At 32.6% G+C, this 19413-nt stretch overlaps 1 protein-coding gene across 2 annotated transcripts; it reads left to right on the forward strand.

Annotated features, from left to right (window-relative positions):
* The first annotated feature begins 16250 nt into the window (after nucleotides 1–16250).
* LOC133285785 (auxin-responsive protein IAA14-like) lies at nucleotides 16251–18528 on the forward strand. 2 transcript variants are annotated; one of them, XM_061483068.1, is made up of 5 exons: nucleotides 16251–16686; nucleotides 16968–17200; nucleotides 17563–17698; nucleotides 17959–18020; nucleotides 18190–18528. In XM_061483068.1, the coding sequence occupies exons 1-5, from the start codon at nucleotides 16418–16420 to the stop codon at nucleotides 18225–18227; spliced, it is 738 nt and encodes a 245-aa protein (XP_061339052.1). In that variant the 5' UTR covers nucleotides 16251–16417; the 3' UTR covers nucleotides 18228–18528. The 2 variants fall into 2 exon arrangements, with proteins under 2 accessions (XP_061339052.1, XP_061339051.1); XM_061483067.1 differs by lacking the exon at nucleotides 18190–18528 and having other exon boundaries at nucleotides 17959–18124.
* Nucleotides 18529–19413: the final 885 nt, after the last annotated feature.

Here is a 19413-nt window from a genome sequence, read left to right on the forward strand (position 1 = left end):
AAGAAACAAGCATATATGTATGAAAATTATTTGTTAAAGATGTCGGGCCGGGCTACTATAATGTGTTGTAGCCCCTTTTAAATCATTTTAATTTGATAAGTGGTAATAAAAGTAGTTTCGTAATGGATTAGTTTGATTTAAGTAAAATGTTAATTAATTAAATTCAATTAACTCTGTATTACATCATTTAATTAGTGTGATTCAAAATGTAAAATTAATATAATTTGATTTACTTTATACTGGTTTAGATCAAATTAGTTTGAATCATATTTTTAAAAAAATAAAATTCATCACTTTAAAATATGCTAATTTATCACAATTCATTGAAATAACCAAATTCAAGTTAATCAAATACAAAAAATATAAGGCAAACCAATTCATCAAAATATAATCAAAGCTCAAATAAAACCTTAAATACAAGTCTAAACTAATTGTCAATCATATAATATAATTTAAAATCTAACGTCCAAGAGTACTTTGAATAAGTTGATTTCAAGAAATAAGATGGGAAATTTCAAGAAAAACAAGAGTGTGTGCCACAATCTATTAGTTTAAGTTGATTTCTATGTAAGGACTTCGAAGAATTAATTAGCCCGCTTGTTAAATATTTGATTACTAAATCATTTAGCTTAGACCCCTTTCTCAAATTGGGAAAAGTTGAAGTAATATGGGAGACAATTTGCCCGGGAAAAATGTCAACCTGTTTTCACTAGGGACAGCCTATGGCACATGAACTTGTAAACACCAACAACCTAGAGAAGTTTCTCCACAAGCACTGCAGTTAGCTGGTCATCTTGGTCCTCGGATCCTCACTCCAAAACAGATTTCATGTGCTATAGTTCTCTGATATCCTCTCCTGTGATTTCAGAATCTCTTCAAATCAACATATTTTGGTCCCCATTCCCACTTCCTATAGCTTAGGGCCATAAATATATATATATATATATAGTCTGTAACATGAAGCTTTCAAAGTCAGATTAGTTTTGTTTCTTTTTCTCCAAAAACAGACAGAAGAGAGAAGGATAAACTACTCTTTTTGGACATATTAACCAAGAAACTGATTCTTGTAATCTTCTTTTCTGAAAGCATGGTGATTCTTTTGTCAGCCACTAATCGATTCAGTATCCCCTTTGATATTAGCAAAGATTATAAAGCACGTAATGGTTCTTGCTCCCTTCCGTTGAAAAAAAAAATTAATAAATATTTTCTATGATATGTATATTGTTAACGCAAAATAAAATAAAATAAAGAACAATAAATATTGAAATAAAGCTAAGATACTTATGATGGATTGAGACATAGCGCAGTTCACGTCGTCCAATATAGAAAATCAAGTAATAAACCAGGTGTACTGAGATATAATAATGTTTCCCTTATGATAAAATATACTAACAAGGGGTGTTTCACCTTTAGGACTGAGGTGAAACACTTACGCTCTAAGCTTCAATGGAAGATTACTCTTATTCTCTTTTGTTGACAATTGTTTAATATATTCTCTACTCTAATGAGAAGCTAGTTTTAAAGCCGTACTTCAAGGGTAAAGTAGCTGAAGATGGTTGAATGAAGATACCTCATAATTATATCAAATATATATATATATATGTATATATATATATATATATGGATTATATCCTTCATGTTGTAGAAACCAATTGTATTGTCATTTTAAGAAAAAGACAAAGTATATATAATATTAAAAAAAAAGTAATGAGACACTTTATTTAATGAATTGATTGTCTTTTTCTTGGCATGATAAAATATTTGATTCCTACAACATAATGGATGCATTTTCCATATATATATATATATATATATATATACCAACAACTGTTTTATATCTTAACTTTCACACAGAAAAAGGTAAGACTCTCTTCCACTGATACATTTTATCAACTAAAGTATTATATATATACACACTGTAATATAGTTTGCTTATATTACGTATGGACTTCCTTATATATTTTGTTACGCATTTCATACGAAACAATCCTGTATATTATACGCGCATGAAAGGAAGCTTGCAACTTTCAGTTTTGACAGCCATCTAATACATCTTATAAGTTTTTTTTTTTTTTTTTGACATACAGCATAAAGATATTAGCATTTAGTACTATTAACATGTACATTTTTGCTTCATTTTCATTAAATTTTACCCAAAAAAGATAGTATGAGCATGTGATTTAATTAGATCCAGAATTTCATTCCTCCATTAATTATAGATAGGAATTATAGATAAGAGTGTACCTCCTCTCAAACAAGAAATTTCTCAAAAATCAAGGATTAAAGTACTCCGATTTTAAGGCTTTGACTTGATGCTTACAGCTAACAATTTTCCTTAATTGGTACTGATATGTAAATATAATATGTCCTCATTAAGGAAAAAATCTCCCGCACTCTAAAAGAGCTACAATTTAATCTAATAAAAGCATAACATATGGCACAAAATATCAATACACCCAGCAGATTAGCTTTAAATATTATATAACAAAATTCGGATAAGGTCTAAATTATGTAAAGTATTACACTTTAAATATCAAAGAATTTCTCTTTGCTAAGAGGCATGTAGCATACTATTTTTCAAATATGATAGTCTTCCTTTTTCCTATAAGTTTTTGCAATTAAATGAAAAAAAAAAAAAAAACAAAGTGGTTGCCTTAATATATAGCTCTATGAAGCTTTGCTAATCATAGCTTAATAAAAAACCGCATAAGTTAGGGAAATGATAATAAATTAATAATGATACAAAGAGGCAGATTGGGCAGGCTCTATACAGTCTATATATTATATACGTTCTCGGTGTTTAAACTAAACATTCCAAGAAAGGAGTCCTTCGGTCAGCCCCCACCATGGTGTCCACTGTCCCAAACTCTACCAACATTTGGAATAATATTATTGTGGGTTAAGATACTCGAAATATTTTTCTTATGTAGGGCTGGGCCAACATTATAAAACAACTGTATTAGTACGTAATGATCATTAACTTGCTAATCAATTGACTAATTAACGACTTAAAACTAAGTGTTACATGCCTCCACAGTGATTACATCAACGAGGATCAACTTGGGATTCTGACCGATTAACACCGTGAAAACGAGAAAGAATCATCCCAGAATTATTTTGAATTTTGCTTTTTTTGTATCCATTTTTAAATTTATTTGTGCTTTAGTTAGAGGATCCTTCATTAATGTAAGAGAGGCCAGAATATTTCATTTTCCTTATTATGGCGTGCTTAATATCATGAGTTTAGGTGGTGTTTGTTTATATTTTATTAAAGAATTTTTTTAATTAAAAAATTTATAATAATTAGATAATGTCTTGAAAAAATATTTGAAAAGGGAATGTTGTTCATATTCATAAACCAATGACATAGACTTATTACAGGCAATATAAAAATTGAAAGAGAATAAAGAAAAGACACATGTCACATTACACCATACACATATTACCCCAATAAACACCTTTACACCACCGATAATAACTAATATAGAAATCACTTAGGAGACGTTTGGTAAAGGAGAAAAAAAATTTTACTAAGAAAATATAATTACTGGAAAAATGGTAGGAAAGTCAGTTTGATAAAAAAATTTAAAAAAGGATGGTTGGTTGATCGAAATATTACCGAAAAAATTTATTTAAATTTTCAAAATCTATGTTCGGGAGAAACTTTGCATCTGTTTTTTTCACTTCTCCAGTTATCTCAAAATACCATATCTCAAGTGGTATTTTGTAACAGCGAATTTCACCCAAAAATCAACACTAAAGTCGTTTCCTAGCCTTCGTGTTTGCCTAGTATTTTTTTTCAAAAACTTGAACCAAACATGGTATTTTCCAATACCACCCGCACTTCCCCATCAAACCCAAAATAAAACTTGTACCAAACACACCCTTAACATCACTAGCGGACCCACATGTGGGCAAATGTCCGCAAGTGCGGACATACAATTTTTTATTTTAGTTTTCTTTTTCTTTTTCTTTATTGCAGGTCCTTATTTGTCTCACTACTAAAAAACCAGGTATTAGGGACAGAAAAATTTCGTCCCTACTAGGCATAATTCCGTCCCTAAATAAAATAGGGACGACATTTGAGACGGAAAAATTTTCATTCCTAAATAGCCTCTCGCTAATGTTTTGGGACGAAATTTTAGTTCCGTCCCTATTAGGGATAGAATAAAATCTGTTTATAATATGTATTTTCCGTTCCTGATATTATCAACAATTTTGATCTATAAAAGGCTAAAATCCGTCCCTAATAGCAACAGAATTAGAAAAGGATTTTTTTTGTCTCAAATAGGGACAGACAAACTTCGTCCCTATTAGGGCCAAAATTCGTCTGTCCCTATTAGGGACGGAATTTGTCCGTCCCTAATAGTGAGGGACTAATTTCGTCCCTAATTTCAATTTTTTTGTAAATTATTCAATTGAAATATTTTAATTTTTTATTAAAAAAAAGTAATTTACACATTATAGTTTTTATTAAATTTTAAATTAAATTTAAAAATAATAATTTTTATTAAAAAATAAACAATCAAAGTCACATGATCAATGTAAGCTAATCTGAACCTTATATTAAATATAATCATATAAATCATCATAGTCATAACCATATAAGATGGGTAGAAATCTTATTGATCAAAAGTATTACAAAAAAATAAAATAACAAATGTATCAAGCAAGAGTATCAACTAATAAGTCATGTTCACAAAGTGTATAAAAAAAAAAGAACAAAAAATGTCTATCAACTGACACTTCTCTCATGAGTTGTACTTAAATATTTCTAGCTGGCAAATTCTACATAAAGAAGTATGATCAAATATTGCGAGTAGTAGCAGCTCCAGATGAACTGCTTGAGGAGTCACCTAATGCTGGATTTAATGGTGAAACACTTGCTAGAGAACCATCGCCATCTTCTTCATTCCCAGACACCACTGTATCTGAATAGCAACTATATTTTGCATCTCTTTCTCAAGTTCTTCTTTACGCAATGCAGTGAACTGGGTATCAAGGGACTTGACTGCTAATAACCACGAGAACAATCAGGTCTCTGTAATTAAAATAAAACAATTAATTTACAAATTTAGACATGATTATAGACAAGTAATCATACATAAAAATTTGTTCAAACAAAAATTATAATAAGTACTTTTTCCATGATAACGGCTCCACAAGCTTTACCTTCGTGCTTCCCCTTAGTTAAAGGCATAGCTTCTTCATCATCAGATTCTTCTCCAAATTCCTCCAAATATGCATACATGTGCATATAGTTTGCAGAGGTAAATCAAACACAAGAAGCGAGGAGAGAAAAATTGAAAAAAAAAGGAAAATATAGTTTTGAAAAATAGGAAAATGTAAACAATTTTGGTGAAATATAAGGAATATTTCATAAAAAAAATAAAAAAAATTCCAAAAATTTCTTATAAAAATCTCACTAAATGCAATAATACTTCGATTTTGAATCGTATTACTATATATGGTTTATCCATTTTAAATTGATATTAACCAAAAAAGGAAAAAAATTATCCTAATAAAATATAATAACTTAGCTTAAGATTTTGCATGAAATAAAAAGTCAATTTTTAAAATATTTCTACAATAATTATCTTATCCAATAAAGATTTCCACTCAATCTATCTCTTACACAAGTTCGTATCTTAGAGAAAGTGCTCGTCAAGTTGTGGGAGTGATTTTATTAGAACAGTTTGATTGAAAAGTTAAACATGAGAGTAGATTATTGATAATGAGAGAAAGAAGGGAGAAGAATGTTCCTTGATTTTCACTCTTCCTTCACTGTATGATTAATTTTAAAAAAATTAAAAGAATATAAGTAATATTATCATGTGTCACTTTTTAGAGAAAAATAAATTAAGAATTTTAATCACTCTCAAGAGAAAGTATTCTAATTTAATATTTAAAAACTTAACCAATCTCAAAAAAGTTATATGACATGAGGTAACAGTGGACATAGTTACGATAGTGAGTAATGCCCTTTATGAAGATGGAAAAAGAAGCTCTAGAAAATGAAAGGAGAAATTCTCTTAGTTCAATATTTATATTAGGAGCAAATATCTTTTTAAGACCATAACAAAAAACATAGTCCTCATTTTAGTCCTTTACACACAAAAATTAGTTTCGAGGTCCCTAAAAAATTTAAGTGGATCAATTTAGTTAAAATTGTGATCCCTCACAAATTCAAAAAAGACCTATATTAGTCCCTCAAAAAGATCAAAATGGGTACACTTTGAATTTCATAGGGACCAGGTGACTAATTTTTTTTATAATGGACAAAAGTGGGGATCAAATTTTTTTTAGGGACCAAAAAAGATATTTATTTTTATATTAGTTAGCAACGTACAAAGATGATTAAAATAACGTAGCAACACAAATTGATTAGAGAGAAAACTTATTCTTCCTCCCCTGTCACGTACCCATTCCCATGCTCTCTTCATCCTTTGTTTCCTTTTTCATTTTTATAAAAAGAAATGATTGATTACAGGTCTGACATTCTCAAATAAGTTAATATCTAGAGACGAGCCTTTCACTGTGATTTTTCTTGCCTTCTGTATAGGTAGTGTTGACTTTTTTATTCACCACTATAAAATAGAATGATGATGTATGGATGTACTAGAGTATATTCTCATATTTGTTTTAAAAGATTGGTAAGATTTAGGGGGAAATGATTGGTCAAACTATTGCCTGCAACTTGTTATGGAAGCAACTAGATTATAAGCGAGTTCAAGCGTTAATTTAAACTCTCTTTACAAAAAAAAAAATTCGGGGGCAGCACCCCTGAACCCGTGCCACTAAATGTGCGGACATAAAGAAATTTTCCTGGGTCCGCCACTGCTTAACATGCTAGAAACTTTGGCAGTGGCAAAATGGATATATATACATGGGACATCATTGCCCTCTTTAAATGCTAGAGAGCTGTTAGTTCGTGACCTTACTCAAGATGTTTTCAAGGCATTCAAATCAGGAAATGGAAACTAGACAAATGTGTAATTGTTGATATAGCATGGCATTTCCCTAGGACGGGCTTTATTAAACTGAATACTGATGGTGCTGGGCGTGGTAATCCTGGATTTGTTGTTTGTGGTGGAGCTGGTTTCTTCATAATGCCCATGGAAATTGGCTTGGAAATCTTTCTTACAAACTAGGAGTTTGCAATTCATTCAGAGCATAGTTTTGGGGAGTGCTTCGTGGATTAGAACTGGCTTGGAGATATGGCCATCGTCATGTTATTTTGGAAAGTGATTCATCATTTGTTATCACTGTGCTCACCAAACTTGGTGCAACAGCTCATGAGGGTCATCTAATCTTTCTATACGAGCTTGGCTTAAGAAGATTTGGAGTGTTAGAATACAACACACATACGTACAAAGAAGGAAATGTTTGTGCGGATTGGATGGAAAACTTCATCCTAGACAATAACGAAGACTTGCAACAATTTATTACTAATAAGCCTCTACCTGGAATTCAACTACTTATCTGGTTGATCTTGCTGTTGTGAGCAGACCGCGTGTACTGGTTATTCAGTAGTAGGATTTGTTTCTGTTTTTCTTCTTCTTTTGTTGGGCTCAGGCCCTTTGTTTACCAAAAAAAAATCACTTAACACTATCAATAAAGACTCATCGCAACACCTATTCAATTTTCTAACTTACATAAGAAACAAAGAGACAAAAGATGGATTTTCTCCCTTAAATTAATGTTCGAAGAACACAAGTTTATAGAAAATGCTGCAACATCCTCCATGCAACATGCACTAAGTAAGCCCTTAAGTTTCTAAAATACAGCTAAATCGATAGGCTTGGTGATCAAATCAACAACTTAATCTTCACCTCTACCACAATCAAGAACAATTACATCATCTTTTGTAAATCCCACAAGAGAAATTATATTTCACATCTATATTCTTGTTCTTCCCATATAAAAGTAGACTCTTTGACAATTTAATTACTGAATTGTTATGACAAAAAAATATAGTTGATTCATGTTGTTTAAATTGAAATTCTTCCAGAATCTTCCTAAATCAAATAGCTTGATAAGAAATTGAATCGACAGGCACAAATAATTCTGCGTTTCGTGTTAAAAGAGTGATTATGGTTGTTTCTTCAAAGACCATGGAACAACATTTGAACCAAACATGAATACATAGCTTGAGGTGCTTTTTCAGTCCTCAATCATCGACATAATCACTATCAGTTAAACTAATTATAAATTTGAACTTCCCCCTTTCTTGTAAAATAACCCAAGAGTTGTAGTTCTTTTTTGTAATGTCTGGCAACTTGCAAGGATCAACGACTGTCCCCACATACTAACACGAGAATTTTCAGCGTGCTTTGTCCTCACTCGCACACTTCCCGAAAAAACTTTCCAGGAGATCACTCATCCCAGAATTTCCCCAAGTCAAGCACGCTTAACTATGGAGTTCTTCCGTTCCGGGCTATCAAAAAGTAAATGCATCTTGTTAGTATAGGCAGTACCAATTAATTCTTATAAGATATTCTCAACTGTACCGTCCCATACCAGCACATTCTCTGGAATCCCTCTCTTTCGGGTGTTGATTCGATTCATTCATGTACCCCGTCGCTGGAAGCCTGCCAGGAGCCACTCCTTGTCCATGCCCTTTCGCACCGGCGATCACTCCCCGCCCTCATCAACGCTCGGGATGTTACATGCCCACCAGCTTCCGCCTGGTTCGTCCTCGAACCACACCGTACTGGAAGAGAGGCTTGTTCTGATACCACTTGTAATGCCTGGCAACTTGCAAGGATCAAAGATTGTCCCCACACACTAACACGAGACTTTTCAGCGTGCTTTGTCCTCACCCGCACACTTCTCGGGAAAACTTTCCAGGAGGCCACCCATCCCAGAATTGCCCCAAGTCAAGCACGCTTAACTATGGAGTTCTTCCGTTCCGGGCTACCGAAAAGTAGATGCATCTTGTTAGTATAGGTAGTATCAATTAATTCTTATAAGTTATTCCCAATTGTACTGTCCCATACTAGCACAGTCTCTGGAATCCCTCTCTTTCGGGTGTTGATTCGATTCATTTATGTACCCCGTCGCTGGAAGCCTGCCAGGAACCGCTGCTTGTCCATGCCGGCCCTTTCACACCGGTGAGAGCCCTCGTCATTGCTTGGGATGTTACACTTTCTAACCTATGTAAAATATGTTTCACAACCTGGAGATGTTTTTCTATTAGGTTCACCATGTATCTCCGAATAAGATTAGCATCGTACCTGATGTTTGGCTTTGTTGTTAAGTATATGAGACTCCTTGTAATTTGTTTGTATATAGTATTGTTCATAACCCTTTCATCAAGATCTTTAGTAAGCTTTAATCTAATCTCTATCGGTTTAGCAATAGAATTGCAACCATTCAGGTGAAACTTCTTTAAAATATCCTATTTTTGGTCATATTGACTTAGGAAATTAAGCAAAATATTTCATCTTCAATTCTACAAATGCCACATTTGATAATAATTCCATACCCTTCTCTTGTAATTGGCCAACACTTAGTAGATTGGTCTTTGATGCAGCAACATAACACATTCAAACTGGTATATATATTGTAGTCCCTTTTGGATCAATGGATTGTCACCATCCCTTTCCCTTTTTCCCATAACAAACACCATCGAATTGTCTCCAAACTATATTGTGTTGTGAAAAGCCTTATCCAAATCAAAAAATAGTTTTTTTGTCTCCATACGTGGTCGCTACCACCTGTGCCAACATATCACATGTTTGATTTTGCTTCTTCTTCCTGATGGTGCACCATTAAAAGAGACATATCTTCTACTTTGATCTTTCATTATTCTTCTTTTGCAAAATTAGTTTTTTTCACATTTATCTATTTAAATTAGTTTAACATTCTGATGCATAATGATTATACCTATGACATTCAACATTTTATTTGTTTGTTGACTTTAGGCAATGAGTTGTTGAATTATGTCCTGCTTATCCTCTTCCCCTTCCTCTCAATTGATTTTGATGAGAATAACTATCAAACTTCTTACCGAAGTTGCCACGACTATTATTTCCTCTTCCTTTGCCTCTTCAACGAGTTTCCTTTGAAGAAGATGATGAACGATCATCAGTTAAGCCCTTCAATGCTACCTTCTCCATCTCTTGTTGTTCCAATTTCTATTCATGACCTAGCAAAGAGTTCTGTAATTCATCAAGTGAAAGTTCTCCGATATCATTGGCTTCTTCAATAGCATAAACACCTCAATTGAATTTTGGTGTTGAAGATCAAAGAATTTTCTCTGTTATTGTGACGTCTTTCATTTGGTCTCCTTGAATCCTCATATTCGAGATAAATAATTAGCGATTGACTCTCCTTATTTCATGTTTAGTATTTCAAACACGAAGTGATTGAAGCCGCCACCTCTTTGCTGGTACAAGAACCTTGATACTTCTTCATGTAGTCCTAAATTTTTTTTGGTAGTGTCTTTGTTGAGAATAGTCTCCAAGATTAAACGATCAATTGCTTGGAAAAGATAATTTTTTGCATGGAGATCTTTCAACTTTATTACTTTATGAGTTGTTTGTTGCCCTACGGTTAATTGAACTCTATCTGCTGGTTTGACAACTCCATTTGTAACATCTCAATATTCTTTAGATTGGAGGAAACTATCCAGGAACATGCTCCAGTGGTCATAATGACCATTGAAACGCAGAATAACATTTATACAAAACATAAATTTGTGGCCATGACTCTTGCTTTTTACAACCCTCCGTTTTCTCCCGTGTTTAACTTTATTTTTTTAGTCTCTGGTATCAATGTTAGAAAAGGAAAAAAAATTCGTATTCATAAAGCAATGACATAGCAATATAAAAATTGAAAGAGAATAATAGAAAAGACACCTGACACATTATACCAAAAGACACATTACACCAATAAGCACGCATTACACCAGCAAAAATTACTAGTAAAGAAATCACTTAACACTCTTAATAAAGACTCATCTCAACCTATTCCATTTTTTACCTAACATAAGAAACAGAGATTTAGTGACTTTAAAAAATAAATAAATAACTTAGAAAATATTTGTTAGTACTTTTCTCATAAGTTAAAAATGATAACCTTTAAATTGTAAGATATATAATAAAAGCAATTTTAAAAAATGTGACCAAATTTTATCGTTAATCTTAGTTAAAAAAAATTATACCGCCCTCTCTAGGTTTGTAAGCCTACTTTATATATATACATATATATCATAAAGGGATAGGTTATACTTACCGGTTACCACATTTTTTTTATCATATGTTATAACTAATTTTTTATCGTTTGATCAAAATCAAATCAATAACTTTCACTTGATGTTATTTTGTAATTATAAATTTAATTTTGATTCAATAATAACAAAATTGGTTGTAAGAAGTGATAAGAAAAAAATATGGTAAAGTAAAACATTTCTCTATAAAAAAAAAAAAAAAAACACATGTACGATAAGTGGATAGAAGTGCTTGAGCAGTCTCAACCATTCGACCATTTGGAATAAGAACACAAGTTCAAGAAAATCGTTCTTGTATGGAGATTACCTAACTCTCGTATTCCCACGAACAAGAATTAATTTTATTGGTAACTTGAATTGGCCACACTTGTAAGGATGTATTGTGAAGATACATTGCAATTTGTTTTATTTTTTAAAACAGAAAGAAAAAATAAGAAAAATCTAAGACGTATTTAATTCCTGAGTCAAGTGACAATTAATAATTATTTTAGATAATTTCCAAAATTAAACAATACAATTCTTGTTTTCTTCATCCTCCGCAATAATTATTTCTCTTCTCAAGAGCATGGTTCTATGGAACTGACAAAAGCCCGTATTATAGAAGGATCAATAAAGGACAACACAAAAGGAAGAGAATCTCTTACTGATGACAATCATATCCAGACAGCTAAGTAGTTGGACTTGGGCCCGCAATATTCCTAAGAGGCCCAGAAGTACACTCTTTCAGGTAACCCATCTATAAATACGGGGTTAAACCGATAAGGTACACACACTCTCTAGACCCTCTCTCTTAGCTTGTCACTGTGCACACACCCCACGTCTTGACTATGTCGATTATTATTGTGCACAGTGATCAGCCTATTATCAAAGACATCTCATTCATAGATATCTGAAAGAAAACACATAGATCCTACATAAAATATACCAGCCATAAACTGGACATCTCTGTCTTTTCAGACAGAACAATACTGATCACTATTTATTTATTTATTTTCCTCCTCTTCCACTTGTGACCCCTGCCCCGTTTCCCACACGTACTCTTCTCCAGGCATTACGTTTATGACCAGAGGACCACTTAGTTTGACCTGGATTTATTGACCTTGCACCAAAATATAGGTATTTGGACCACTCTTAAAACCCCTATGTCACTGCATTGTAAAATTGGTAAAATTGGTTTGTGGGATTATCTAAAATTGGAGTCTCTGTCTAATTAAATAAGGATATGCATAGAATTTCCCTACTCTGAAAATTGGCTTCTTGTATTCTTTTGTGATTAAGACTCCATCAAGTCTAAAAGACGAAAAGGGTATGTTTTTATTTGGACAAGTCCATCTGGGCAAAGTTCTTATAATATGTGGCCAAGAGGACATGAATCCAAGGGATGCTTATCATTGAGGTAGGATAGAAAGAAACAATCCAAGATGGGGTTAAGGAGGGATGTTGACAGGGCAAGGGCACAGCTAGGGTTTGAGATGTTTTCTTCTCTTCGGGATGTGACCTGTCTCTAAGTTATCACCATGCTCTAAAAGTTCAATAGCTATGATATTGGAAATTGATAAGTGATGGATCATGATCATGTGCCCTGCTGGAGAGTTGGGGATTTGCTGTAACACAACCTTGCTATCCAATTTTCTTGCTCTTGTTCACATCGTTTGCTTACCATAATTAGGACACCATTCTTCCTTTACCAAAAGCCCCCACAAGCTAGTTCTTCTAGTAATTTAAATTTTGGTATCCAATTTTAACTAGAAGTTCTTTTTTAAAAAAAAAAAAAAAAAAAAAAAAGAGAGAGAGAAAAAGAAAATTTCCATGAGATAAAAAAATGATTTCATGTGCTTTTATTCCCTGAATATTAATTTAAGATGTGAAAGCAATAATTTACTTTACAATATGTTAGTATTGTTCATTGAAATGCATGTGCTAATAGCTTGAATGGAAGCTTCCCGGAAGAATCTTACCATAAACTATAAATGTGTACACATCTTAAAAAAAATACAAATATAATATGCGATATTCGTGCTTTGGTGATGATCATATTATTCTTTTTTCTAACACCCAACGAGTTTAATTAAATGGAAAAGGAAGGGAAGTAGACTGAAAAGAACATGGAGCTCTTAGACTAAAATGCATTTCATTTTTGTGGCTATTGTTGTCTTAGAAGAATTTTATAAATGATACAGGGACTTCTGAGATTGATAGGTGGATGATGTGTTCACACCATTTATTACAACAGAAGAAAAGAAGTGATCAGAAGAAACATGAAGCTTGTTGGAGATTAGATTTATAAAGTTATTCTTTAAAAGCCTTGGCATATGTTAGATATAAGTCATCTAACCCAGCAGATACAAGGCATTTTTATGCTTTTGAACCTAACTTCATGAAGATAGAATTGATTTTGTGGATGGAACTTAGATCTCCCAATAACATAATCAACTGCTCAATTAGCTAGTGATGCACTCAATGTTGAAAAGTTTGTAGATATAAAATTTCATAAATATATTATTGTTGTCTTGTTGAAATAACATTTTGTTTTTTTGGATAAATCATAGGTATCCTTCACGAGAGGCAATCCTATTCGAGTCGGAAACATCCACATCATGGTAGAACTAGCTATCCCGAAGAGAATTTTTTGCATTCATAAGAATTTGAGCCCATGAACTAATTTCCTTTGATATATTGTTGAAATAACATTAATTATTAATCACCTTGCAATATCGAAATGATCTACAAACCTTGCTGCACATCCCAGATCGATCACCGGACTTTGTATTATTTCAAATTTGCCATCCTCTTCTCCGTTACTCTATAGGCTTTTAAAGGTTTCATGAACCACTCCCTTTCCTAGCAGTACCTATGAATTAACATCAATGTGATGATTTAAAGGAATCTGGTAGACATTACCTAAATTCCTAAGCAAAAAATTTGTTGACAAATCCAAGTGTGAGTGAGAAAATCCATACACTTAATGCCTTAAGGTTTTAGATTGATTGTGGTGTCTAAGCTCATTTAATGTTATTGTTTACTTAGCCCATGGATGTTGGTCTAAAATAAGCAAGCAAATAAAGGTATATTTACTCTTAATTTAAGTTCATCATGATCTTAATTAACTAAAATTTAAGGATTAACATACCCTTACTTACTGACTTTAAAAATAAATTTGTAATAAGAATTTTTTTACACATTGGCTTATTATTGTAAAACAACCTACACTACGTGCTCCTCTTAGCTATCCAAATGCAGATTTTCTTTTTTTTATCTTACGTACACTATGTTAAGTATTAACAAGCTTCCTCCAGATCTAACATTTTGACTTGACATGTTAATAAATTAACAAAAAAATGAAACAGATGTTGCTCTTGCTGCCCCTAGATTGGCAGCATTACAAGCAGCGCATGAAAAAGGCGGCTTAGAAGGCCTATGTCAAACTTGGTTGACCTCTTGAATAACAACTAGTAATTTGAAGGGAGAATTATTTAATCAAAAAACCAAATTAATTTGTTGAGTTTTTCTATTTGAAGTGTTTTTCTATTTGAAGTGTTTTAATTACAATAAATTTGATAAATAATACTTTTGATTAATAAATATTGTTTCAATTGCAAAATGTACGTGTATCATTTCATAAAAATTATGAAATATGTTTAAATTAGATACTAAAACTTATGATTTTTTTATTTATGAATCGAACATTAATGTAGTAAAGTCTCTTACCTGATAAAAATTAAGGATGTTAATTCCAAAATCCCTGTTTTTGAACCTCAAAAACCACTATTTACCCCTAAATTCCTCCATTATGGTCTTTCGCGGCCTATTCGAGCACTAGATTTACATCAGCTTCAATTTGGACAGTGACAACGTAACCTACCGATTTCAGTTCAGATTGGTTTTAATTAGTAGAGGTTTTGCAGCAAGAGGAGGTTCAATATATAGAAACATAGTGAAGTTTGTTCTTTTGTTTATCGATGCAGGAAACATTTAACTTTTTATGAATATTTACGCTCCCTTAGTCCCTCAAAACTTTTTCGCCTATTACCCCATTCCATAGTCCATACATTGCCTTAAATTAAGATGATAAATCACTTATTTCAAAATGATCACATGCATTAGGTCCTATCATAACTTTGAGATTTTTACATTTTTTATCCAACGAAAGTCAAAGTTATCATCACTATTGGCTAATGCTACTATCAATCACCATCATTTTACTTTTCTACTCTCATTATTGTATCATCACTGCTACCATTATTGCTTTTTTGGCCATCATCACTATCAATTGTTCTAGTAATTAATATGTAAGGAAAGTTTTTTTTAAAAAAAAAATTATACTATTGCAATATAAAAAGTTGTGAGGACTTTACGGCCAACTCGAATAAGGTAATTTGTGTATACTTGCGTTGCGAGCATATGTAATTCCTTACAAAATCAATTTCAGAAGATGTCTAAGATTTTATATATCAAACATCGAAAATTAATTTCATGTAAAAAAAAAAAGTTAAAAATACCATGAATGTCTAGAATAAAATATCATCTATAACACACAACTGAATTATAACTAATGAACATGTAGACAAACTTACAAAATTTGATCCAATTATTTGAGGGGTTGAAAAGCAAGATTGCCGGCTAGGTGTGTGTATAAAAATTAGCATGAGTTACGGATACTTGCCTTCTTATGAAGACAGAGAAATACATAATGCGATGGAAAACTAACAAGACCAAGTGCCATGCATGTGATTTGAAAATTACAACAAAGAGTGATTAAGATATTGGGGAGACATATAGGAGGTCATTCCATTTGGGTAGGTACCTCAAATCCCGTTTGCATATGAAAATTACCAGATCAGTCGGTTAAGCCAACCCTCCCTTTGCAAAGATCAACGTTCCACGTATCTCCACGTGTCAGCATGCAACTGGTCCCAAACCTGATATGACATACGCATGCAGCCACAAGCACAAGTTCCTCGATGCTATATTATTGAGGGTCTATCACTTTCTCTCTCTTCTAATCTATATAGCCAAACCAAGCAGCGTTATAATATATACAAGAGGACACATAAAAAGGGTGAAGCTATACACATAATAAGGAGAAACACTTTTTAGAGAGGGGAAGAAGAACGAGTTTTTCTTTTCTTTTCTTTTTTAAATCTGCTGCTAAGCTTTAATTTGGATTTCTTTGACAAGCCAAAAATGGCAACTTTGTTGGGAAAGGAGAATGGTCTGAACCTGAAGGAGACTGAACTTTGTCTGGGTTTGCCTGGTGGTGGTGGAGGCGGCGGCGGCTGTGGCGGTGGCGGTGGCTCTGAGGTGGAAACTCCAAGGGTCACAGGGAAGAGAGGGTTCTCTGAGACTGTTGATCTGAAGCTTAATCTTCAACCAAAGGAAGATCTGAATGAGAATCTGAAGAATGTCTCAAAGGAGAAGACTCTCCTTAAGGACCCTGCTAAGCCACCAGCTAAGTAAGTCCCTTTTCCCCACTTTTTTTTTTTTTTCATAATTAAAGTCTTCTGCATGCTTCTGTTCACAAATATTATTTTTTTTTCGTTGGACCAAGCATTAAGTTTATATGCTTCTTCTGTTTTTTCTACTAATGATAAATGTTTCGTAGAGTTTATTCAAAGTTAATAGTATATAGTTTGCATAAGGTATAAATGTCCAATTTCTATGTATATTTTGTACCCAAAGAAAGAGAGAGAGAAGAATAATTAAGATTGATGGACATTTGGAATTAATGTTTCAGGGCTCAAGTAGTTGGTTGGCCACCAGTGAGGTCATACAGGAAGAACATGATGGCACAGAAGGTTAACAGTGAGGATGGTACTGAGAAGACAACAAGCAGCACTACATCTGGGGCATTTGTCAAAGTTTCCATGGATGGAGCACCTTACCTTCGCAAGGTGGACTTGACAATGTACAAAAGCTACAAAGATTTATCTGATGCCTTAGCCAAAATGTTCAGCTCCTTCACCATGGGTTAGTAATTAGTATAGTACAATTTAAAGCCTCCTATATAATATTTCCATTATTATTGCCCTCAAAACCTCCTTTATTACAACTTTTTGACTGAAGCATGTAAGCAATATGGAAGACAATCACCCAAAAAAAAAAAAAAAAAATACCAACTAAAAATTAAGTTTTATATATTATTAGGTTTTAAATCCTTGATGCATGAATATTGTTAATGAGGCAGGTACGAGTTGGATTAACCATGTTGGAAATTGTTACATTCTAGCTATATGATTGTAGGCTAATATTGCTTGTATTAACTATTAATTAGAAGAATATAAAATTAGTGTCTTGCTATATATTTATGTTTAATATTGGAACTTCTGAAGGTAACTATGGGGCCCAAGGAATGATAGACTTCATGAATGAGAGCAAGTTGATGGATCTTCTGAACAGCTCTGAGTATGTGCCAACCTATGAAGATAAGGATGGTGACTGGATGCTCGTGGGTGATGTCCCATGGGAGTAAGTTCTTCATCCAACAAACCTCTTCCGCAACTTATTTACAATTATTTCATTGCATATATATATATATATATATATATATATATTATCCAATGACTATCCATATATTCTACAAATATAGTCATCTATTTTTAATTGGTGGCAAAAAAAAATGTTTAGTACTCTTGAGGAGCTATTCAGAAACATTCTTTACTGGCCACTAATCTTATTTCAATTCTATAAACCCGTGAAATTAACCTTAACTATTTAATTTTATGTAGGATGTTTGTTGAATCATGCAAGCGTCTGCGAATAATGAAAGGATCAGAAGCAATTGGGCTTGGTACGCATCATTTATTTAATTACATCAACTTTTTCATTTTGCTCATTAGATGGCTCATGGAAGTCATTATTATGAAACGCAATTACTAATCATTTATATATGTGTGTGCGCGTTTGCGCGCTATTTTCTCGGTATTATAATGTTTTGGCATCTTTTTTGGTACTTTCAGCGCCAAGAGCCATGGAAAAATGCAAAAGCAGAAGCTGAAGCTGGCCTAATACATTTTCTATATCAGAGTCCCGTACCAAAGTGGACCTATAAAAAGATATATGAAGCTCTTCTGCATAGTCCTATGGAACGGAGTGTTGTTAGTTTGGATGTGTCTATGTTTTTGTTTTGTTCGTATATAGATTCAACTTTAATTTTAAGGAGCCTATGGAGCATTTGTAATGGACAAGAAGCAATAAACTTAACCTATATACTAGTCTGGCTTGTTTATTTTTTGATCCTTCCATGCTGTCATGATTGTTGTGTGCCAAGTACCTTGAATTTTAATGCATACTTTATTCCCTAAAGAGATTCTTCGTATATCATTTATTTTGTTTCAGTGTTTTAGTTAATTTGTATATTGCAAAATAATTAATGTGTCAGCTGGATGAGGAAGGTATTAAATTTTTGTGCAGTTGAGCGAGGGGAACAAGCCCATGTGCATGTTGATGGAGTTTCGATGATTAGTTTTATAGTAATAGACTACTAGTCTTCTAGTTTTGTAAAAGGAATTGCGTATTAATTAACTGGTGAATGTAGAGTTGGTGAGTGAACCTGGTTGGAATATTAATTTCATTACGAAGAGGGATAACGAAATATTTCTTCACTCTGTAATCTCGAAACGACTTGTTTTGCGATATAAGATTAAAAATAAAGAGTATTTTTTACTTTCCTATTGTATTATGAAATTTACTAAAATGCTTTTTATTTTAAATCATAAATCCTAAAATAATGTCTTTTTGAGATTTCACCAGAGATGACTTTATCTCCAGTGACAAGAAAAACATTAATATATATATATATAGTAAAATCATTTCTGCAGACGCTTTACGTACAGCAACGACATGTGTATAGCAATGATAGGTGTATGGTTATGATTCTCCATATTTAATGCTTTCATCATTTGTATGGTTATGATTTCCTGCATTTAATGTTTTCAAGTATATATATGGTAAGTATTTGATTGCTGCACATACAGCAGGTGCAGAAATATAAACCCCTATATATATATATATATATATATATATATATAGCTTTAATGTTTCTACAATGAATGTAGATAAGTTATCTACATTCACTCCCAAAATGACGTCGTTTTGGATTAAAAATTAAAAAAATGTAATAAGAAAGACTATTATAACCCTGAAATAAATTATAATTACAAAAATACTTTAATTTTCGCCCC

This window comes from Gastrolobium bilobum, unplaced genomic scaffold (genome assembly GCF_033153095.1).
Source record: "Gastrolobium bilobum isolate Gb01-03AN ecotype WA unplaced genomic scaffold, APGP_CSIRO_Gbil_v1 utg1991, whole genome shotgun sequence".
NCBI classification, from domain to species: domain Eukaryota; kingdom Viridiplantae; phylum Streptophyta; class Magnoliopsida; order Fabales; family Fabaceae; genus Gastrolobium; species Gastrolobium bilobum.

Bases quoted from the DNA above. Each gene is read 5' to 3' on its own strand.
- LOC133285785 (XM_061483067.1), top strand. From the start codon at position 16,418: ATGGCAACTTTGTTGGGAAAGGAGAATGGTCTGAACCTGAAGGAGACT. The intron at 16,687-16,967 runs GTAAGTCCCTTT...TTAATGTTTCAG, and splicing joins CCTGCTAAGCCACCAGCTAA to GGCTCAAGTAGTTGGTTGGC. The intron at 17,699-17,958 runs GTAAGTTCTTCA...AATTTTATGTAG, and splicing joins GTGGGTGATGTCCCATGGGA to GATGTTTGTTGAATCATGCA.